Source organism: Procambarus clarkii, chromosome 14 (assembly GCF_040958095.1).
Source record: "Procambarus clarkii isolate CNS0578487 chromosome 14, FALCON_Pclarkii_2.0, whole genome shotgun sequence".
Classification (NCBI taxonomy): Eukaryota; Metazoa; Arthropoda; class Malacostraca; order Decapoda; family Cambaridae; genus Procambarus; species Procambarus clarkii.
Genome location: NC_091163.1, coordinates 11,151,253 through 11,169,084, shown reverse-complemented (window position 1 = coordinate 11,169,084; position 17,832 = coordinate 11,151,253). Strand labels below are relative to the sequence as shown.

At 42.9% G+C, this 17,832-nt stretch overlaps 1 protein-coding gene across 1 annotated transcript in view; it reads left to right on the top strand.

Moving 5' to 3' along the window:
* LOC123771439 (titin) overlaps window positions 1–17,832 on the top strand; it is a 236,050-nt gene that overhangs the window by 32,730 nt on the left and 185,488 nt on the right. The window contains exons 6-11 of the mRNA XM_045763962.2: window positions 4,377–4,605; window positions 4,850–4,950; window positions 5,381–5,573; window positions 8,432–8,529; window positions 11,096–11,285; window positions 17,231–17,353. Of these exons, the coding sequence (XP_045619918.2) occupies window positions 4,377–4,605; window positions 4,850–4,950; window positions 5,381–5,573; window positions 8,432–8,529; window positions 11,096–11,285; window positions 17,231–17,353 (934 nt within the window). The remainder of the gene's footprint in view (window positions 1–4,376; window positions 4,606–4,849; window positions 4,951–5,380; window positions 5,574–8,431; window positions 8,530–11,095; window positions 11,286–17,230; window positions 17,354–17,832) is intronic.

Below are 17,832 nucleotides of genomic sequence, written 5' to 3'. Positions count from 1 at the left end.
CATGTGCGTGGGATTCTGTCCCTGCCTGATTGTCCACCCCTGGTTGTTTCCTGGGGTTTGAGCTTTGGCTCTTTCATCCTGCTTCTCCCAAGTCGCTTTCCTGGCATCTCCTTTGGTGGGCTTTGCCTGCACTTGCTGCTGTAGGGGGGAGGGTCGGTTTTTTACCCCTTCCCTTCCTTGTGCGTTCCCTTTGTTTCCTCCTCTGTCACAGGGGTGTTCTTCGTGCGTTCCTTGGCTTCTTGGGCGTTCTTTCAGCCTGTGTCCTATGGTGTGCTTCTGTGTCTTGGTCTGTTTTCATTGCTCATACCCCTTGGTTCGGGTACTGTTCTGGTGGCAACCCTTACAGCTTCTTCGGTTTTCCTGCCAGTTGGCTTTTCAGGGTCTTGCGATGTCTCGCGTCGGACCCATCCTTTCTGATTTCCTGGCGGGCTTGCTGGCATTGTGGAGCTTTCTATTCGGCAGATGTTTCATCTCCTTTGTGCCGCCTGGGCTTTAGTGGTTGCGCCCGAGATCTTCCCGTGGCTCTGCCTTTTCCTGGACTCGGAGGAGCCTTGTTGGGGCTGTTTACTTTCTGCCTCGCGTGTCTCGCCTCTGGTTGGTGGTCTGGTGGCTTTGTGGTAGGTGTTCCACCTGCATACTTCTTCTTGGCGGCAGTATGTTGTATTTTTGCGGTCCTTCCTTTTCCTCCTGTCCCTTCTTAGGTGGCTGCAGTTGTTAGCGTCGGCTTGGTTTTTCTGGTGGGGGTTGGGGGCCGTCGTCTAGCCACGTACTGTCGCCTCGTTTTGTGCGGCGCTGGGTGGCTTTTTGTTCGGCTTGCGTTCGGTCCTTGTGTTGCTTCTGCACCGTTAGTAAGCTGTCTCCTGCGTTGTCACCTCCGGCCTGTTTGTGCGCCGCTTGCACCGTCCTGGTCTCTGGTCAGCGTGCTCTGTCTTCTCCTTGGTTGGTGGTGCCCTTTCAGTTTCTGTTTGTTGTTTTGTCGGCTCTTTTTCCTGTTGGCATTTGCCTTTGGGGGTCGGGTCGCTGGGCTTCTTGCTCCTCTGCAGGGGTTTTCTGCTCCTTCAGTTTTGGCGTTTTGGTTGTTCGGTGGCAGCAGTCTCCATCTTTTATGGCACAGGATGGGGCTGCTGCGTTCTGAAGGGGTCCTTGGGTTGTTGGTGCTTGGTTGGTCGGGCCGGGGATGTCGTGTTTTGTGTTCAGTGGTGGCCCTCCACTGTTATTTGCGTGCCTCGGCCTCTATGTCCGGGGTGCGCTTTGAGTTGATCCGGTCCATTCTTCCCTGTTCGCGGGTGACGGTGTCCCGGGTTGTCAGCCTTGTTCTTGCGGCTAGCCTGCCTGTGTTCTTTCCCCATGCCCGTGGCGTTTGGGGCTTCGCTGCTCTTGCTGCCGTCAAAGAGCAAGACAAAAAGCAAGAGCGGTGTGTCCTTGCTGTCATTCGGGCACGGATCTTTGGTGTTCGCACAAGGGCTTTGCTGCTCGTTGTCTCGTGTTGTTCCCGGGCCCTTTCAGGGCTGTGTCACTTTGGGTTGTTGTTTGCTGCCGGTTGTCTCACTTCCGTTGAGGGGTGCGTGGTGTCCGCCTCCCGGTTCCATCCCTTTGACCTTCCTCTGTGGGTAGTTAGCTCCGGGGAGCCGACGGGGCTGCCCCCAGAAAACCAGCATTGAATGTAATGAAACGCCATTTTCTGGGTGAGACCTGGAGGCTCCCCGGCAACCCTCCCTCCCTTCGGTCAGCGGTTTTCACGTGTTTTGACATCCAGCCTCAGAACTGATTGGTGGATAGCCGGCGTGAGAGGTCTGGGGCTCCCCCTTCCCCCTCCCGGGGAGGGGGGAGCTGCGCAGACAGCGACGCGGTGACGTGTGACATCATACTAGTTTGCTTGTTTTCTGTTGGGGAGTTCTATCCACTAGTTTGGCTTTTGGTAGTAATTTTAACCAGAATAGGGGTTTGTTTTGGAATGCTTACCTTTCTGGATGCTTGACCTGGTCGATGGCAGACATAGAATGCTTCCAACCACACAGGGGTTTCTATAGGCCATTGCTCCCCTTGCCTCTCTGAGGGGGCCAGGTTCTGGACGTGGTCCCCGGTAGGCTCTAGAACTCCATATACATGACTGATTCCAAAGTCTGACATTAGCATATCAGCCTGGTAAAGCTCCAGGGAGCCTCCGGGTCTCACCCAGAAAATGGCATTTCAATACATTCAACGCTGGTTTTTTACATTTTTTCCAGTAGATGTGCTTCTTTAGATATGGGCATCATACAACTGCTGCATATTCTAGCTTTGGTCTCTCAAATGTCGTGAACAATTTCTTTAGTATTTCACCATTCCATGTATTTAAAAGTAATTATGAAATTGTAATGTGTAGCATAGGTCCCTCTCACAATGTTCTTTATGTGGTCCTCAGGTGACAGTTTTCTGTCTAGAACCACCTCAAGATCAATTTCTTTTTTGGAATTCTTTAAAGATTTCTCACATTATTTGTAGGTTGTGTGGGGTCTATGTTCTCCTATTCTACATTCCATAACATGGTATTTATTCATATTATATTCCAATTGCCAAGTCGTGCTCCATACACTTATTTCGTCCAGGTCTTATTGAAGTGCATGACAATCTTCTAAGTTTCTTATCCTCTCTATTATCTTAGCATCATCAGCAAACATGTTAAAATAATTCTGTATTCCATCTGGTACATCATTTATGTAGACAGTGAACATTACCAGAGCAAAACCTGAACCCTGTGGTACTCCACTTGTGACATTTCTCCAGTATGATACATTGACTCTGATTACTGCCCTCATTTTTCTGTCAGTTTCTGTCAGTTAGAAAAGTTTTCATCCATGTCAGAAGCCTACTTGTCACTCCTCCAATATGTTTCGTTTTCCAAAACAAACTCTTATGTGGAATTGTTGAAAGCCCTTTTTTAGGTCCAGATAGATGCAGTCAACCCAACAATCCCTTTCCTGTAAAATCTCTGTGGCTCTATCACAGAAACTGAGTAAATTCATCACACAGAATCTTCCAGATTGAAAAACATACTGTCTGCCAGCTATTACATAATTTTTCTCCAGGTGTTCTACCCATTTATTTTTAATTATTTTTTCCAATATTTTGACTATTTCACTTGTCAATGATACAGGTCTATAAGTAAAGGACTTTCCTGCTGCCTCTTTTGTAGATTAGAACTATGTTAGCCATTTTTCCCACATCTGCTATGACTCCTGTACACAGGGATGCCTGAAAAATCAATTGAAGTGGAATGCTGAACTGAGTTGCACATTCTCTCAGAACCCATTGTGAAACTCCATCTGGGCCAACTGCTTTGTTCTTACTTAGCTTCTTGAGCATTTTTTCCAATTTGTCTCTAGACACCTCTATGTGCTTTATGTTGTTCTCATGAAATCTAATTGTATCTGGTTCTCTGAAGATTTCATTTTGCACAAACACACTTTGGAACTGTTCGTTTGATGTTTCACACATTTCCTTTCATTTTCTGTGAATTTGTTTCCCATTTTCAACCTCTGATTATTATCCTTTACCTGCAATTTACTTTTGATGAATTTATAGAATAGGCCTAGTTCTGTTTCACAAATTATCTACTATCCTTTTTTCAAAATTTCTTTCTGCTTCTCTCCTCACTACTGTGTAGTTTTTTCTCGCATCTTTGTATTGCTAGTATGTTTGAGAGTTTGGTCTCTTCCTCTATTGATTCCATTTTTGTGTCTTTTAGTCTCTGGCCCTCATGCCAGAGACCATTTGTGTTGCACCAATACTGTTTCCTAGTTCTGCATCTCTGCTTTTGTATAAATTTTTTTGTGCCTTTAACATAGATTTCACAAAACTTGGCATACATCTCATTTGCTTCCTTGCCTAACAGCAAATCTTTCTAGTTAAGTTTCTTAACCACTGCACTGTGCAAAGCGCTTTTTGGTGCTCTGAAAGTTGTGCCTTTTATTTTTAAATTAGGCTATATTTCAATATTTTTTAAGGTTTTCATTATTCTTTGTTTTTTGAAATGGAAATAGTTAAGTTTGGAAACATTGATATTAACTTTACCTGAATATTTATAAAAACAACAAAAATATGTCCTTGACAATTACACTGAGAAATTTTTGCAAAAAGCAGGTGCACAGTGCAGGGGTTAAAGAAATTTCTAAGTTCCCCATAATGTTCTCTCGTGAAATTAGGTTTTTCAGCTACTTCAACTTACTCCTTTTCTTCCTGATTATAATGCATTGCATTATGCATAGATTATGGCTAGAGAACAAATTTGAGGATTTTATTAGATTATACACTAATGTGTAATTGAGATGCCACATTAGAATTAACTTATTAACAACTTGTCCTTATTATATATTGTATTCTATAATCCTCATCAGGTTATATGGCTGAAAAATGGTGTCGAGATCCCAGTTACGGACCGCCTTTACACTCGGAATCTTAAGAAAATAACTGAAAATGTTAACGAGCGGCAAGAACAAGAACAAGAACCAGCAAATCAGCTTCAAGCAACTCTCTCAGTTGCTACACTCAGGATGGATGCAAATTTTACATGTCGTATTGAAACAGAGCCACCTGAGGAACGCAACTTCCATGTTAATGTAAGAAGTGAGTATGAGGTAGGGGCTACTTTACTGTAATGAAGTAAATACTGAAATATAATTGTCTGCATTGGAATATTAATTGCCTGCAGTGCTTTTAAAAATGTAATTTCTTTATGATATGCCTTAATAAGCATACAAAAGTACAGTTGTGATATTGTTGCTTATAAACTTTCCATAAATGTTCCATTGCCAACTTCTCTTAAATTCAGGTACAGTACCATAAATTCTGTCATTGTGTTGTCATTTAGTTCCACGAGTGGTGTCCCTGGGAAGTGAACCAGACAAGGACGCTGTGGAGTATGGGCAGACACTCTCTCTCACCTGCATTGTTTCGGGTTCAGACTCAGAGGTTAGTTGCGCTGGTAAGATGTTTACAAGTTATTATATTGTATTTCAGAGGTAGTGCCTCTGTTTCAACCAGGTATCAACCAGGTACAAACACTTGAATTTAAATAATTTTAATGTACTGTATACAGAATGTATTTAATTTTTCCATTGTTTCCCATACCATTATATGTTATGCAAGTTACAGTCCCCGGGATGTAGTGGTAAGAAGCAGATATCAGTTTGGATAGCTTCAAGGAGCCTCCGGGGCTCACCCAAAAAATTATGTTTTATTACATTTAACGCTGGCTTTTTGTGATCTTTTTAAATAATGGTTCAGCATACTGCCCTAATGCTTTTTGAATGTAGTAAGGATAACAATTATAGCAGTATTTTCATCTGCAGGTGACATGGCTAGAAAATAGTTTAGATTGCAACAGTATTTTTAATTTCAGGTGTTATGGTTAAAGGATGGCTCGGAGCTGTCGTTTGGACCTAACTTCCCTGGGAGAAAAAAATACTCTTCTAAAGGATCTCCAAACATGCTGTCCTCTACTGTATATATTGAGTCTGTATCATTTTCTGATAATGGACATTATGTTTGCTACATTCCAGGGGCATCAAAAGATATACTCATCAACATTGAAGGTTAGTTGTAATTATTGTGGAAGTCAAAAGATAAAAATTGTGGTTTATGTAGCTAGTATTCAGTACTGTACTATATATTATAGTGTATTTTTATTTTCAGTCAAACAAAACATTTTTCTAAAAAATTAGGTGACTCTATCATCCCCCATCACATGTAAAATAATCAGGAAGAGCATTGGCAAATTAAAAGAATCTTAAGCTTTAGGTGTAGATGCATAAATCCAAAATCATAAAGAAACTAGCAAATGAACTGTGTTTACAAGTGAAACTGATATTCATAAAATCTAAGGACAATGGAAAATACCTTTACTTGGAAACATGCAATGGTCACCTAATCGATAGGAGCAGTGAGGACGATTCAAACTGCACACAAGGTACTCTCAAGCACTGACCCTAGGCTACTACACCATGACATGGTCAAAAGCACTGCAACCTGGGATTCAACTGAATCCACCAGTAGTCCTGAGGATTCTACTGAAGCTCAATCAGGATTTTCATGCATTGTCCCCATGCACTCTGGCTGTGGTCCAGGAGTTCTGCCTCCAATGCTTCCCCTCAAATGCACAATGAAATCACATTAATGTGATGTATTGATGAGATAATCAGTAAGAGCCATGAACCATGATTGACATTTGAAGAGAAGTGTTAGAGATAGAACTCCTGGACCACAGCCAGAGTGTATGGGGACAATAAGTAAAAACCCTGATTGGGCCTAAGTAATGCCTCAGAATCCCTAGAGGATTCAGTTGAATCTGAGGTTGTATTGGTTTTGGCTATGTCATGGTGTTGTGGCCTTCGCCGTGCACTTGGGAGTACCAAGTATGCAGGTTCGAATCCTCCTCATGGCTCTCTATTAATTTTCTTAGTATTTTTATTATTATTATTATTATTATTATTATTATTATTATTATTATTATTATTATTATTATTTTTATTATCATCATTATTATCATTATCATCAGCATTATTATCATTACTATTATCACATTATGATTATTATTATCATTACCATTATTAATTTAATTATTATCTTAATTATTATCATTATCATATGCTAGCAGTAGTGTTACTTTAAAGTAATGAGTTTTGTTACAATACAGTAAAGTGCAAGTTTGTTAGACTTGCACTGTATCTTGTGCTACCCAATCCCCCAATATATGTACCTAAGCCATACAACTTCACCATTGTAATCATTGCTATCATCTTATATCATGGTTGTTATATTGAATGCATATTTTATTGCATGATATCTTGAAATAATCCTCAAATTATGCTACCATGTACCTGTTTATAACCCTTAAATTTTACTTTAATGTACCTACTAATCTTTGTCAAATTTTCATACAATGTGCCTGTTAACATTTTTTAAATTTTGCTAGAAATTACCTACTTAAAATTATCTGTTAGATTAAGGACCTGCCCAAAACACTATGCATGTTAGTGGCTTTACAAGAATGTATAACATCCATGCTATGTACTCTCATAAACCCAATGTACCTTCTTGTGTATAAAAATATATATATATATATATATATATATATATATATATATATATATATATATATATATATATATATATATATATATATATATATATATATATATATATTATTAAATATGACCGAAAAAGTAAGATTAATAATTCTAACACGAATTTTCTCAATCTTTCGTACATTACGCTTCACTGTTGGAGGTAAATCAAAAATCACTTCTCCAAAATTCATTTTTATTTCTAGTCTGACGCGACACGGGCGCGTTTCGTAAAACTTATTACATTTTCAAAGACTTCACAAATACACAACTGATTAGAACGTATCTCTGATTTTATATCTACATTTGAGTGAGGTGGGAAGGGTGATGTGGCATTAACACAAGACAGAACAGGAGGGGATATTAATAGGGTATTAAAAGTATCAACACAAGACAGAACAGAAACAATGGGTATTGAATAGAAGTGTTTGTAGAAAGCCTATTGGTCCATATTTCTTGATGCTTCTATATTGGAGCGGAGTCTTGAGGTGGGTAGAATATAGTTGTGCAATAATTGGCTGTTGATTGCTGGTGTTGACTTCTTGATGTGTAGTGCCTCGCAAACGTCAAGCCGCCTGCTATCGCTGTATCTATCGATGATTTCTGTGTTGTTTACTAGGATTTCTCTGGCGATGGTTTGGTTATGGGAAGAGATTATATGTTCCTTAATGGAGCCCTGTTGCTTATGCATCGTTAAACGCCTAGAAAGAGATGTTGTTGTCTTGCCTATATACTGGGTTTTTTGGAGCTTACAGTCCCCAAGTGGGCATTTGAAGGCATAGACGACATTAGTCTCTTTTAAAGCGTTCTGTTTTGTGTCTGGAGAGTTTCTCATGAGTAGGCTGGCCGTTTTTCTGGTTTTATAGTAAATCGTCAGTTGTATCCTCTGATTTTTGTCTGTAGGGATAACGTTTCTATTAACAATATCTTTCAGGACCCTTTCCTCCGTTTTATGAGCTGTGGAAAAGAAGTTCCTGTAAAATAGTCTAATAGGGGGTATAGGTGTTGTGTTAGTTGTCTCTTCAGAGGTTGCATGGCTTTTCACTTTCCTTCTTATGATGTCTTCGATGAAACCATTGGAGAAGCCGTTATTGACTAGCCGTTTGAGAAAATTCGTGTTAGAATTATTAATCTTACTTTTTCGGTCATATTTAATAATATATGTCTACAGGAAAGACTGCTACCAAAATATACTAATATATATATATATATATATATATATATATATATATATATATAAATAAAGACAAATGTTAATATAGGCAGTCTAGTGTTAAAAAAATCCTCGTACAAATTACCACTTAGGCTTTCTTTTGGGCCAATTGCAGGTCGCCCTGCTAGATTACTTGGAGTTACTGGTGGAAACTTCTTCGAGGATGAACCATTGATTTTAAGCTGCTCCACTCAGTATGCAAAAGATACTCAAGTAAGAGGCTGATAATTTTTATTATTGGTAGCTTCATGAGAACTTTTAAAAATATAAATATGTACATTAGATTAAGATTGTCATCAGCATTATGAAGTATTTTTAATTGGAATTCCTTATTGTTTTGTAATGTTTTGTAATTTTTATATTTTTGTTTCTCTGTAGAATTTTTTTTCTCAGTAACAGTATTGTAAAGTTGGCCAGATGTATGACTGACCTCCCCAATCATTTGCAAATGAATACAAAACTGCTCTTTCATTGGCAACCATTAAAATTATCATGACTTCAGGTAGGCAATAACCTAGGTTGGACTGCCTCTTACAAGAACGATCAAGAAACAGTGCTTGAGCATTAAGCCAGCCCAGAATGAGAAGCCTTCTGTCTCGATGCAATTAAATCAACCCCTTGAGGAAAAGTCTGTTGCTAGACACAATTATCTGTTCCTACTAGCTATCCTGGGTTTTGTCCTTAAGAGTCAACCTTGCGGAGGGTGTCACTGAGAGAACCATTTGGCATGGTTTTAGTCTGACTGTCACAAGTGGAATGTGATCCTTACAAGTGTATAGCACTAAAGATTGTAAGAATAGTCAAGGTTCAAGAAATTTCCAATGTCTTGATAAATGGCCCAACAATGATGACATTCTGGTCCATCCTGGGTCCTTATCAAGTTGAAACTGAGGGAAAAAAGGGAAGCAACCATTATGAAACGAGAGAGGTGTAGAAATTATATTAAGAGTAATATAATTGCTCTAAATTCTAAAATGTTTCAATCCAGGGCAAATAGATGTGCCTATTAATTCCACATAATTTATCCCAAAGAATTCCACATTCCAAGAAGTTCAACACTTATCCTATATGCACTAATTACAGTTAATATTTCTCCCCAAGGGTACAGGCATCACTCAGGACATCTAAAAACGATGGTTGACTTGGCAAGTCAGGGGAATCATGTAATATAAGCCGCCAAGAATGAATGTTTCGTCAGTCATAGTCTCGGTCTCAGTCTCAGTCTCAGTCTCAGTCTCAGTCTCAGTCTCAGTCTAACTTGAATAGTGGTTCAATGACAGACGTTCTAGGGATACTGCAGATCTTTAACACCATCGACATTCACCAGCAGCAGTGTCGCACTTAATGACACTAGATACTACAGCCTCGCCACAAAGCAGACATCCAGATTTTGCCCGTACTCGAGCTAACTGCTTTCATCCCGTGTTCGAGCTCTCTGACCCCACCTTCATTTGAGTTCCATACTCTTGTCCTGCATTCAAACTCCACGCTCTTGCCTTGCATCCAGGCTCTCTGCCCTTGGCCTTGCTCAAGCTTTTTTGCCCTCTGCTCCAGGCATCGTCACAACACCTTGTTACATCGCCAGTAACTGATTTCCTGTATTCAAGGCTATAAGATAAACATTAAAAATCCCACCAAACTTTGCATCTTGTCACCCAAACTCACATATGTGTAAATATACATTACAGAGGTAATGAAGTTTACAGGCTATTCATGCCTGTGCCACCTCTTGGGTGGCTTAATCTTTATCAATCAATAAGGTAATGAGGTGAGAGGAGGTAAGATGATAGGATGGGAGTTGCAAGTGTATAAAGAAAGGCACAAAAACAAGCTAAAGGCAACTCTCTGCAAAAAGAAAGAAAATTAAACAAAGCAAGCAGAGAAGAGAAGGAGGGTAAATGCACAAAGTAAATAGAGAAAGGAAAATGAAAGAAAACCAGATTAGAGACAAAAAGAGATAGGGATAGAATAGATAAAACAAGACCACAGTGGCAGATAGCTAGATCAGATCATATTTTAAGAAAGTTTAAGCATTTACCCATGTACTGAGAAAGGCAAGCATTGACAGCATTAAATCCAGGACTAAGATTCATGTTTGACATGTTATGTATGAGAGGCAATTCAACAAGACATTGTCTGTGGAGAGTAGAGGTAGTAAGAATTATTTGGGAGGAAGACCAAGGTATAGGATGATTGGAGTCACTTACATGAGAGGAGAGTCAGAGCACTTTCGGTCATGTCAGGGGCTCTTATCATTGTACAGCTTGGCTTTGCAATGCACCTCAATCATCTCCAATTGACTAATTCTACATATCTTTGTCATACAGGCCCACAATCTAGAGGCTGTATGGGACCTCCACGCCCTATTAACATTTTTCAGTCCTGGGTAACCAGAACACATCCAACCAATGGATCATCATTTTCCCCCTAAATCAACAACCACCACCTACCATTGGCAGTTACATAGTGGCATCTGTTGGTTTTGCAAGGCTTGAATTTATGAACAGACCTCTTATATGTCATTCCTGGCTTTCTGTAGTCATTCTTTCTGACTATGCACAACACTTTAATTAATACCCAGTGGATCATATACCTAAGAGTAACAAAATGATTTTGCTCTGAGGCAATTATGAACTCCAAATCTTACTCTTATTTAAGAACAATTTGTTATAGTGTTAAATAATATATCTCTTTATTTGTTAGAACTTGTTTTAAATGATGTTTTAGGAGTGTAAATGGAATTTCCTCTGTTAATTAATATTCTATGGCTTTATTTCAGCAATCTACAGTTGGCTGGATATTCAAAAATGAATTACTTGACCCAAGTTTGTACGAGTCCAGAGTTTATCACTCTGATTACAATGTGACAGTGAATGAGCTGATCATTAATAGAGCTGGAGAAGAGCATGCTGGTACTTACCAGTGTGTGACACCTTATGGCTCAGCTGCTGTATCAGTCAGTATGTTTGGTTAGTATAGCAGTGATTAAGGTTCATTTTATGAATGGTTTAAGGAATAAAATAGTATGTTGTTAACATTGATATTATATAGTAGAGTAATGCTAGAAGTTGTACCCCATCTACTTCATGTGCAGTTGTGAGGCTTTTTAGCACAGGCAACCCTTGATTTCTTCATAGGTTTCATACATAAAAATAAATTATGTAAACCCTGATCCCACACACTAATGAAACTTTACATACATGGCAAAAATATGGTTATGTTCCAAATAAATTCAAATTTTCCTTTTTTCTCAATATAACATATACAGTACCTTAATATTATTATTCAGTATCTCACCAGTATCTGGCCACATATATGAAATATTTACACACAAATAACACTTACTGGTACATTGGAAAAAGAATCCTATATTCTGGTTGTGTGTGATTTCCTGATTATCTATACCTGTTTTAAAATTTTATCTTTGTCTGATGGAAGCCACCATCAACTCTGTGACCCACACTCGTGATCTGAAAACAATTCTTGACAAGAAGATGGTGCACACATACATCATGATAACTCGTATATTGTCTGTATGTGGTGTGGCACGGTGGATGATGTGTGTGTCACTTGGGCAGTCAAACATAATCCACAATATGTTGCTTAGCCCCTGAGCACATTTTTTCCGGATCCAAGGTGGAGCTCCATCTCATCTTACTTACTCTCTTATGTCTGCCAAAGCCAATTAATTTTGCATTTTCTTAAATATTCTTACTCGTACTTTTAACTAATTACAGTGGAACCTCGAATAAAGAATTTAATATGTTCCAGCGCCGTAATCGTCACGTGAAACGGACGCCATACAAAACGGATTTCCCCATTGACAATAATGGAAATAAAATTAATCTGTTCTACCACCGAAAAACATCAATATGATATGCGATGTTTTAAATAATGAGCACTATGAGCTTCGATGGTGGCAATGCTCTCGATTGTTTGCTCCCAGGAAGCCCTGAGGCTGTCATGTTTTGGTTGATGTTGGGGCTTGGGGGTGTTGGTTGCTTGAGTTCCTTCCACGCCCCCTTGTCTTTTCCCTGTTGTGGTCTAGTCTGGTCCCCCCCCCCCTTCCTACCTGCATCCGGATCCTTACAGTCTGTGGGTTCGGGGTTGGGGCGGGGCTTTGTTGGTTTTGAGACTCAGGCGATCTCGAGAAATTCCCCTTTGGAGTAGTGACGGGGGCATTCGAACCTGTTTCTCCAGCCGTGTTGTATGAGTTTGCCAGTGGGCTCCTTTCCTTAGTACCTGTATTTTCGCGGCTGCCCCAGTTTTTTCTTGTGAGGCCGGGGCTTTGGTGGGCTGGCTCGGCCCCTGGGCCTGCCGTGTGGGTTCCTGGGGATGGGGAGGGGCTGCCTTGGGGGTGCTAGGGCCCCATTTGGACACTGCCGGGGTTTTTGTACCCTCTGGACGGAGCTTGCGGTTATGCGGAGTGGAGTTTTTTCCTCCTTCCTCTCCGTACGAGTTGTTGGGCATTGGCACCTCCCCGGGCTCGGTTCGGTGTCCCTTGAGTCCGTTGGTTCCGTCATGTTGGTGGGGTGTTCTTTCCGTTATTCCATCCTCTTTCTTGGGATGGGACTTCTCCGTCATGTTGGTGGGGTGTTCTTTCCGTTATTCCATCCTCTTTCTTGGGATGGGACTTCTCCGTCATGCTCCCCTCTTATTGTGGTTCTGCATGACTTTTGGTCTTGGGTGCGACTGTGCCTTTGTGCCTTCGTGACTAGTGTTTGCTTCTGTGTGTTCTCAAGGGTTCGGGAAGGTTTTTCGCTACTTCCCGTATTATTGGAACGTCTGTCGTTTTTCGGTGTGGCTTCTCTCCGGTCCTTTCTAGGGCCTGTTGGTCCTCTTCTGTGCTTATTCTTGGTTTTCGGCCCTGTCTTGTTCTTTTGTTGCTGTCTCTTCTCTCCGTGCTCTGTCTCGCCTTGGCACTGCTCGTTTTCTTTACATACTCCTAGTTCGGGATACCAGATTGGGCTACTTATAGCCCAGTTGGGTTCCCGATTAGGTTCATTGTATTCATTTCGTAAGCCGGCTATTTGTGTCGCTGCTTACTCCTTTTTTGGCTCCTGTCCCATGAGCTGGGCTGTTTTTTCTATTTAGTGGTTCCCTCGGGTCACGAACTGTTAGGCTACTTTTCTTGTAAAGTAGTCCTAGTTGGCGCCTTTCTGCCGGGCGGGTTGTGCAGTTCGGACATCGTGTCCTGCGCATGCGCCGTGGGAGTTTGTTTTGGTCTGGGTGGTGTGCACCAGTGCTGGTGTTTTGCATTTTTTTCTCTTGGGTGCTTCGCCTCTTGCTCTTCTCCATTCTCTGGTCCATGCCTCATAGCTGCTGGGGTGTTTTGGATTGCAGCTATGGGGTGGATGCTGAGGTTTTCCCTGTGTCATGGGTGTGGGGCGCCTCCTTTGCCTCTACCCTGCTCCCCTGCGTGTGCGGCTCTGGCCTTCCTCCCCTGGCGGTGCTCTCGGGATCTTCTCGGCTACGTTGTGTTGTGACACGTTCGTGTCTACGTTAGGCAGATGAGTTTGTGCGGTCTGGTCTTGGATATGAATATAAGACCGTCAGCACACAGGTGACTGCCGAGGGCCTGTTGGCCCGTACGTAGCAGCTCCCCTGGTGGGGGTCTGCCTAGTGTGGCTATAGTTCCACTGGTAGTGTTTGGTAGCCCTCTACTAGGCCCCCGTGATTGTACACATCGCAGGGGTTTTCAGTTTTGTCCTCTACCCCCTTGTTTGTTTTGGGTTTTAACCGGTTAGAAACTTTCCGTAGTTGGTACCCTACGGGCCCTGGAAAACCCTGTCGGGGCTCGGAGGACCACTGAATGTCTTCTGGGTTCCAACCCGTCTTGTGCGGGTCCATTGGTTGCTGTGCTCTTGTCTCCGGGTGACAGTCGCTACTTTTACCTGCGTCATGTTCCCTATTGGGTCACTGACTCCTTGACCCAGAGTTTTGCGAGTTGTGTTCTCTGCTTGTTCTCCAGTACTCTCCTAATGTTATTACTGTTCAGAGTATAGGCGGCATCCGCGTTGCAAGCTTGGTTTAGGTTGCTGCAACGCGCTAGGTTGGTTTTTCACCCGGATGCCCCAGGGCCGCCCCGTTTTGGTTAGGTGCTGTTCGCCCCTTCCCTCCCTGTTCCCGGCTCCTGACCATCTGCGGGTTTCGGGGTCGGGGCGGGGTTTAGTTGGTGCCGAGACTCGGGCGGCTTTGGGGGCTGCTCTGTTAGGGTTGGGGATGGAGGTTTTCAAGCCTGTTCCTCCTGCCAAGGCTTTTGGGTCTTACCAGTGGCCCATCTTTGCTGCCTTTCCCCTGGACTCTTCCTTTTCTTTAAGGGCAGAGGGTGTGGAGGATGGCTCTGCCCTGGGGCATCTGTTACGGGTTCTTGGGGCTGTGGAGGATGCCCGCTTGCAGTTTTGGGGCTGTTTGCCCCTGCCGGGGTTTTCTGCTTCTGGGCGGGGTTTTCATCGCTCTAGTCTGCTTCCTTCCCACCTTTGCTGGCGTGTTTTCAGCTCTATTGCGTCGGTCATGGCTCCTTTGTTTTGGTGGCCATTTTCTTTTCCTCTCTCCGCTCGGCCACTGGCGGCACTGCAATTTGTTTACCGATGCCTGAGTGTGTGAGCTGGCGTTTTTGGGTGAGTTTTCACCTCCTTTCAGGGGTTTTATCCTCCTGTTGCTGTTTCTTTGTTATTCTGGGGTGTTTTTCCTATCTTCTGTTCCTCTGGGAATGCTTGGGCATTGGTTTTTACACCGGTTTTTGCATTTTCTGTCTGTTTTGGGTCTGGGCCCTGGGGTTTGGACTCAGTGTCCCTGTCTATTTACGCTTGCTCCCTCACTTTGTCCCTTGGTTTTCGGTCTGTTTTGGTCATTTTCCTGGGGGTTCTGTCTGGGTGCTGTGCTTTGCTCTTAAGTGGTGCAATTCCACTGGCAAATGTGGTAGTTTGGGCTCCCCCATGTACGACTCCAGGTTACCATGGGTTCTGTGGTTTCATTCCGTAGGTTTCTTCCTCTTGGGCCCCCTTTGTCGGTTCAAGGGGGCTTTGTTACCTCATTTGTGACTCGGTTCTGCCTTCTGGCATTCCGGGGTCTTCCTGGCTTACAGACTGATCTTTTTGGATCTTGACACATGTTTTGATCGTGCCAGGGCTTTGGGTTTTTGCTATCGAGGTGGGCCTTTTGGCCTGCTCATGCCCTGCCTGAGCCGTCCTGGTCCTTGATCAGGGTGCCCTCTTATCCTTCCTCTTTTCAGTTTGTGGTTGCCCCTTCGGTTCAAGATTGTTTTTCATAGGCTGTATTTTGTTGGCATTGGCTTCTGTGGATTGGGTCGGGGAGCTTCCGGCTCTCTTCCGGCACAGAGGTTTCTGCTCTTTTGGTCCTGGAGGTTTGTTTGTTTGCTTGCAGCCTCTCTCCGTCCTTCTGGTGACGGTCGAGATGGCTGCTTTCCGGAGGGGTCCTTGGGTTATTGATGCTTGGTTGGTTCGACCAGGAGTGCGAAATGTGTCGTTTGCTTGCGGCTCTTCGCCGTTACCTGCGTACCATGGCTGGGGATGCGCTTTGGGTTGATCCGGTTCCCCTCGTTCCCTGTTTCAGGGCTCAGGTCTCCCAGGTCATCTGCAGGTTTAAGTTTACCAGCCTGCAGTCTATACTTGCGCCCGTACCGTTCGAACGTTTGCAGCTTTTGCTGCCGTGTTTGGTGACGTTTTGGGCTCTTTTCAGCTGCAAGAATTTGGGGGTTACACAGGTTCCTGGCCACCCATTCTTTTGAGAGGGTTTCTGCTCCTGTGTGTTCTTTTGTTGATTTGGGTTGCAGGTTGCTGCCTGTTGTCTCGACTTCACATTGCGGAGTTTGTGGCGGCTGCCTTCCGGGTCAGCTCTTGCCTTTCCTTTTTTTTGGGTATGAGGCTCTAGGGAGTCGTAGGGACTCCCCACAGAAAATCAGTGTTGAATGTAATGAATTGCCATTTTCTGGGTGAGCCTCGGAGGCTCCTTGGCAACCCTCCCTCTCACCGGTCGGCGATTTTTCACGTTGGTTGAAGCTTAGCTTCTGAACAGGTTCTAGGCAGCCAGTGCAGTGAGGTCTGAGGCCCCCCCTCCCGCTCTCGGGGCGGGGAGGGTTGCGCGGACGATCGGCGTGGCAGTAAGTGTGATGTTTGCTTGTCTGCTTGTTTCCTTAGGATTGTAGGGAGTTTCTACCTCTGTTTGTTTTTTTGTTGTAGTTTCTTACCATGTGGGGTTTGTTTTGTTATGCTTACCTTTCTGGGTTCCTAACCTTGGTCGATGGCAGATAAGGAAAACCCCCAACCACAAGAGGGTTTTCCAGGGCCATTGTTCCCTGAAACCTCTCTGAAGGGGCCAGGTTCTGGCACTGATCCCTGGTAGGTCTGAACTCCATAGCTAATGTCCTGGTTTAATATAACATACATTAGCCCCGATAAGCTCCAGGGAGCCTCCAGGGCTCACCCAGAAAATGGTGTTTCATTACATTAAATGCTGTTTTTTTTTATAAGAAACATGGAGCAGCCTACCTGCGGAACACCGAACGAACCTTTTAGACATTTGTTGTTTTCACAAAATGTAATTTCTTTTTTCTACAAAAAAGTCAATGCTTTGCAACATTACAGCTGTCACCCCTTTATATCCCAGCATCATTAGCATCTTTAAAAAAAAAAAAAATTATTTGCATCATCGGAGGCGTCTGAGAATGTGCGAGAAGCAGCGCGACCCAACCATGTGGTGTTGTTGTTGTTCAAACAAGCGCTCACTATACGGGATGAATTGTTGGCGATCTGGGCGCTCATTACCCAAAATGCTCACCAATTGAGGCGGTCATCACTTGAGGTTCTACTGTATTTTATTCTTACTCATTTTTTAAGTTCATATTATACATGATGCTAGCAATTCATTGGTATTAAATTCCTCTGATTGACAGTGCCTCCGTTCCTGAGTGAACCTCTACCCTCGGAGCTGGTGATTCAGGAAGGTGAAGAGTTACAACTTGCATGTCACACCACAGGCCACCCTCAACCTACTGTACACTGGGAGAAAAACACAGGTACTCTATATCCGCTCAAATTATATAATATTTTTTTTTTTACCTTTGTAGCTGTGAATGAAAATATTTGAAATAACATGATTTAATCTTTATTAATCCCCTAAAGTGTGTCTATGAAAATACATGCATGTTGTTTGCCAAGACACAACAAATAAAAAAATTACTAGGAGTCATATTCTATAGCCAGGAGTCATATTTTCTATGGTATTCGGGCTGCATGCACCTAGGGTTTCCTTCCCTAGGTGCCCTGTAAGTGCTGCCCTTGGGGCTTGGGGCCTCCTTCCATAAATCACCTTGGGGTCTACGTCTGCTGTCATTTACTACTCGGTACTTGGCCATCCTTGGAGTCTGCTGGGGTCTTTGTTGCCCTAGTTTGCCTCTGGGTAGGAGGTAGTTTTCGTCACTGATAGGGGCACAGGTTACTGCACAGCTAGATATCACATATTATAGTGGCTGGCTCTATTCCGTCTGGGTACATT